At 49.9% G+C, this 5389-nt stretch overlaps 1 protein-coding gene across 1 annotated transcript in view; it reads right to left on the bottom strand.

Annotated features, from left to right (window-relative positions):
• The window catches only part of nat8l (N-acetyltransferase 8-like), a gene marked incomplete at both ends in the record, with an annotated part of 37604 nt that extends 32773 nt beyond the window's left edge, over positions 1–4831 (bottom strand). The window contains 2 exons of the mRNA XM_083640295.1: positions 2799–2963; positions 4501–4831. Of these exons, the coding sequence (XP_083496421.1) occupies positions 2799–2963; positions 4501–4831 (496 nt within the window). The remainder of the gene's footprint in view (positions 1–2798; positions 2964–4500) is intronic.
• Positions 4832–5389: the final 558 nt, after the last annotated feature.

Here is a 5389-nt window from a genome sequence, read left to right as displayed (position 1 = left end):
TTCGCCCATCACACACAAACACACACACACACACACACACCAGGAAGAAGAATGGGCGTGACGTGAGCAGTGCCTCTCTAACAGGACAGTGTGTCAGGGGGAGGGCGGGGGGGGGGAGGAGCCCAGGTGGGCGTCCCATGCGGTCCCATTCACTTTGCATGGACAGAATCGTTAGCTTTGTTCCGGAGCAGTGGTGCCTGAGCCCGTCTAAACCAGCAGCCATAATGGGAATGCTACATTGCAATAGTGTATGCAGTGGATTAGCACGCCGCTGGGCACAATGTGGGGGGGCACAGAGCAATTGACAGGCGTAAAAGCCACACCTGCTTTTTGATTGGGCGCACGGACTGGTTTAACCCATTGATACCTGATGCAGCATTTGTGTGTGTATCCCTTTAAGAGTATCCCTTAAGTGTATCCCTTTGTATCCTTAAAGGGATACACACACAAATGAGGGATATACACGCACATGCTGCATCAGGTATCAATGGGTTAACAGGGGACAAATGAGCCCAGGATGCTACGGGGAAATGTTACTCCCGCCCACGTCTGAAATCGACGCCGCCGCGGGAATGTGACAATCAAATAAGATGGTGGCCAGTCAGGGCGTTGTGGTCGGTGTAGCGGATGGGCGTATACGTTTGCCTTTGATTCCGAGGACCGGGGGTTCGATCCCCAGCGTATTCAAAGTACTTTTCGACCGTGAGCCACATTTAAAGGAATACGCCAACATTTTTGGGAGATTCGCCTATTTGCCATATTCCCGATATAGTAAGACGTGGCGATAGATGCACTTCTCTTCTCTGCGCGTGCAGTAGAAAGTAGCGAAGCGCCCCCCCCCCCCCCCCCCCCTGCTAGTTAGCTTAGCACAATGACTCGTAGTCAAGGGAATGGCTAGCGTACCACCGTTAAGTCACCAAATACACATTGCAACAGTGCCAAAACGCTCTCATGTACATGCTAAATTACGAGGACATTGTACTTTTCTAAGCAAACACATAGGCGGAAACCCACAACCATTTTGCTTTGAAAATTTACAATGTATCATAATTTTAGATTCTTATTTCATAAGCTAGTGAATGCGTGAGTCACACCATCTACATAAGAGTACATAAGAGTGTTTTGGCGCTTTTGGAATGTGTATTTGGTGACTTGTGAATAACCATAACTGCAACACAAGTTAGTGTTAGAGTGTGAGTGTGTGTTTTTGAGTTTATCGCACTCGGGCAAACCGCTCGCCTCCAAACGACCTGGTCCCGGCGAGAATGAATAGTCTGAGATCATGAGAGGGGTGGATTGATTTTTCCAATTAGAAGCTGTAGTGGAGGAAATGAGCCCTCGCCGACACCGAGCGTATACTGCAGAGAGTGGATCAGCAGTTTCCTCCATGCGGTCGATAGCGCCGTGCCACGCCCCCCGTAGCCAAGCAGAGAGAGAGAGAGAGAGAGAGAGAGAGAGAGAGAGAGAGAGAGAGAGATAGAGAGAGAGAGAGAGAGAGAGAGAGAGAGAGAGAGAGAGAGAAAGACGGCAAAGGCTGGGGGATGGAGAGAGAGGGAGAGAGAGAGAGAGAGAGAGAGAGAGAGAGAGAGAGAAAGACGGCAAAGGCTGGGGGATGGAGAGAGAGGGAGAGAGAGAGACACCTGCATATTTGATGAGTTCCCTGCATCTGCATTGCTTAAAGTGTGTGTGAGTGTGAGAGAGAGAGAGAGAGAGAGAGCATAGATGTCTCTCTGACTGCCTTTTTGTGTGATTGTTTGGGGTGTCTCTCTCCCCAGACCCCAACCCCCTACTCAAACCAGGATTCATATTCCCCCGACACACACACACACACGCACACACACACACGCACATGCATACACACACACACACGCACATGCATACACACACACACACACACACACACACGCACATGCATATACACACACACACACGCACGCACGCACACACACACACACACACACACACACACACACACGCACATGCATACACACACACGCACGCACACACACACACACTTGTGGCACTTCTTTACGCTGTTTGTTCTGTCTTCATGTTATTATACTATACTGTACTTACACTTGCTTATTGACCTGACATAACTGCTGATAGGAAGAACTTTTTGTTTTCATAGCTTCTTACTCTATTGGTGCTTGAGGAATCTTAACATTATTACCTCTGATAACGAGTTTCTGCTGCACGAGGGGTGGTGGGGGGGGGGGGGGGTTATGTTTTCACTCCCCACAGTCGTCTGTCCGTCTGTCGGCAGGACATCTCAAAAAGTTTTTCAACGGATTTGCACGAAAGTTGGTCGAAAGGTTGGCCATGGGCCAACTTAAAAGTGATTCACTTTTCACGCCCACTGGCCAAAAGGGGGCGTGGCAATGGGTGTGGCCATTCACAAAAAGGTGCCTAACTTCCAAACGGATTCACGTAACGCCACGAAACTCTGTAGAAAAAGTTGCCGGACGTATATGCGCTCTACCGAGTGCGCTCTAGTTTAGCTTTCTTCTCCTCCTTGCTGTGTGGCATGGACACCTCATGTTCCTGAGTACTGCAACACAGGTGGTCATATCTGCTCTGTTCATGTGAAGTATGCCTACAGTAGGCTATGTTCCAGACACGCGTGTTCTGATCAACTGATCGCCATCGGTCTTGATCCCTGCTTCAAAGCAGCGCTCTGGTGGGTGGAGCAGTGCCCGACTGACAAAAAGCACACAACTTCTCTCATCATTTGCAGTATAGAGTTACTTTAGTGTTTTCTTTTGTCTTAAGCGACGGTTTCCCCCGTTTGGTCTTACCTGTGGGTTTCATGTAATAAGCCTCTATGTCAGCCATGTCCGTGTGCAGAGCACAGTCCAGATAACTGTGGATAACTTTGCTGCTGTAGTAGTAGCGCGCGCCCATGAGAATGAAGGGTGCACAGCAGGTCAGCGTGACGGATTTGGTCACAACAAAGCACATTACTATGGAGAAATGGAAGAAAAATAAACGAAACCTGTCAGAAAAGAGAATCACATGTTTGATTTTGGCGGAATTTGACCCCAACAACAGACACAGCAGTAAAAAAAGAGCAGTGGAATTATTACACATTTAAGCATCAATGAACAGCAGTTCAGACAAGAACTAGCAGTTAACAGTAAAAAATGTCAATATTTAGTTGTGAAGAAACAGGATTAGGATTAGTTTCACAAAGGCAGCAAAACAACATTCGTCAAACTGTTGCAGGAAATGTGACATCGGAGTTCCAGTGTAGCCTATATAGGTGCTGTCATGGCGTCATGGCAATCTTTTCAATATTTCAATCCAGCACATTATTAGTTCATATTAGAGCAATTATTCGATAGTGACACTGGGGGGCGCAAATGGAGACAGACAAGAAGGCTGGATTGCTGCATAGCATGTTGTTGCCTGGCATGCAATAGCCGTATAGGCGGTTTACTCCATGGCACCGCAACGTGGTGTGAAAAGTCAGATGGTCATGTTTACATTCTGGTTCACTGGGATTTTGAACTCTAATCCGAAAAGGAGACATGTCAGACCGCATGTTGGTGCGGTGAAGTGCATTATTATCCCTGCATGGGAGTTTCAGTGGCTGCCTTTTCACTCAGGACTCATGTGACAGATCAGGGCTAGTCTGATTTAAGGGACTCATGTTACAGATAAGGGCCAGTCTGATTTCAATGACGCTTAATCGACACCGACATGCATTCACCACATAGCTAAACTCTTCTTTCTTGGAGATTGTAGTGCGTAATGGGTTTGGTCTTTGTGCGTAATGGGTTTGGTCGCCATCTGCAAATATCGTGAGGCGTTAATCTGCGCTGGCAACATCAACAAAGCCAAAGAGGCGGCGAGTCGGTGCACGACTAGCGCAGAGAGAGAGGCACGGCGCCCTGTGGCAGAGGCAGGCGGCGGAGCGCTCTCTCACGGTGCGTGTGCGCGCAGCGGGGGGCATGTTGCGTGTGTGTGTGAATGATGATGGGATCCACGCCGGGGAGTGCTTCTGTTTGGGTACGTGGGTACGTGCGTGCGCGCACCCCGCGGGCCAATCCTCAAAGCAATTCACTCATTCATTCACGGCGCACCGGCGTGTCATCGCATCATCAGCACAGTGACAGGCCCGCCGGTTATAGGCTATACATGCACCATGCGCCTGCCCTGCCTGGACTGGCCATGCCTTTTGTTGCATGATGAGCAACATGCCGGTGTGCCGAGGAAGAGGGTTCACACAGACAGTGCGTTATTAGGCGACAACACATCTGAAACCGTATAGGCTACTACACTCTAATGCAGATAGACGTTAGCTTTGTATGGGCGATATACGCAAACCTATATAGGCTAATACATCTCAGAAGGATACACCAATCAGAACAAAGCAATTGGAATATTATAGCAATTGATAGGAGCTGGAAGACACTCTTAGACACACTTTCGGCTAAGCTCACTATCCTCAGACAGTCAGAGACAGAGTGCTGGCTGTTGATGGGGGTACGTACTTACATGTCAGAAGAGCGTATAAACACTGGGTCTTGGGCTGCTGCCTGAGCCCCCTGAACGCCGTGTTGGGTATCCGCTCCATGATACCCTCGTAAAAGATGCGCCGCACCTCCACATGATCCCCGCGCTCGAACTCGCGGATAAAGACCGCATCTTTTCTCGCAGCATCCTTGTCCTCCTCGGCGGCGGGGTTCAGAGCCGCGCTGCCGGGCTGGGACTGGGAGGAGGGGGATGAGCTCCACATGATCGACTCTTTTTTGGTCCCAGGTATAGCATCGTGTTCGTCCGCAACGATTTTAGTCTCGCAAACCATTTTGGGAGACGAAAAATGCATGCAACTGGCCGCAAAAAAACAGTCTGGGCAAAGGAAGAGGAGAGAAAATGGATGATGCGGTTCTGTTAGACTATTTTTGTTAAAGAAAACAGAGAAACGAATGGAAAGGGGGGATAAGACGAAAGGGGGGGTGTTTCTGCTGCAACCCTGAGCGTTTCTGACGACCAAGACTTGCCAGCGTGATTCAAGCGGTATTTATAAGCGCGCAGGGCGGGTAGATTCACGTTCAGGGGTTGGGGTGGTCCTCCCGCTGCACAGATTGGTGGAGAGCCAGTGCGCCTTGTGATGCTTCTGATGGGTGCAGGGGAGGAGGAGGGTGGTACGGGGGGGGGGGGGGGGGGGGGGGGGGGGCTGGGGCTGGAGGAGAGACAAGCCTCTCTGAGTCTCTCCATCTCAACTTGTGCACCGGCGAAGCGCCACACGTGTGTTTTTGGGGGGTCGGTTGAGGAGGGGAGGGGGCTTCGAGTGATGAGTTTCCGTGGAGAGGTTATTTGAGGTTTTATTTGTGATCAGGTTTGTCTTCGTAATGTCTGGCAACGAGGAGGATCCCCTCGTTCT

Source organism: Poromitra crassiceps, assembly GCF_964638095.1.
Source record: "Poromitra crassiceps genome assembly, chromosome: 7".
In the NCBI taxonomy this organism is placed as follows: Eukaryota; Metazoa; Chordata; class Actinopteri; order Beryciformes; family Melamphaidae; genus Poromitra; species Poromitra crassiceps.
The sequence above is the reverse complement of the archived record's forward strand: the minus strand, read 5'-3'. Positions and strand labels throughout refer to the sequence as shown.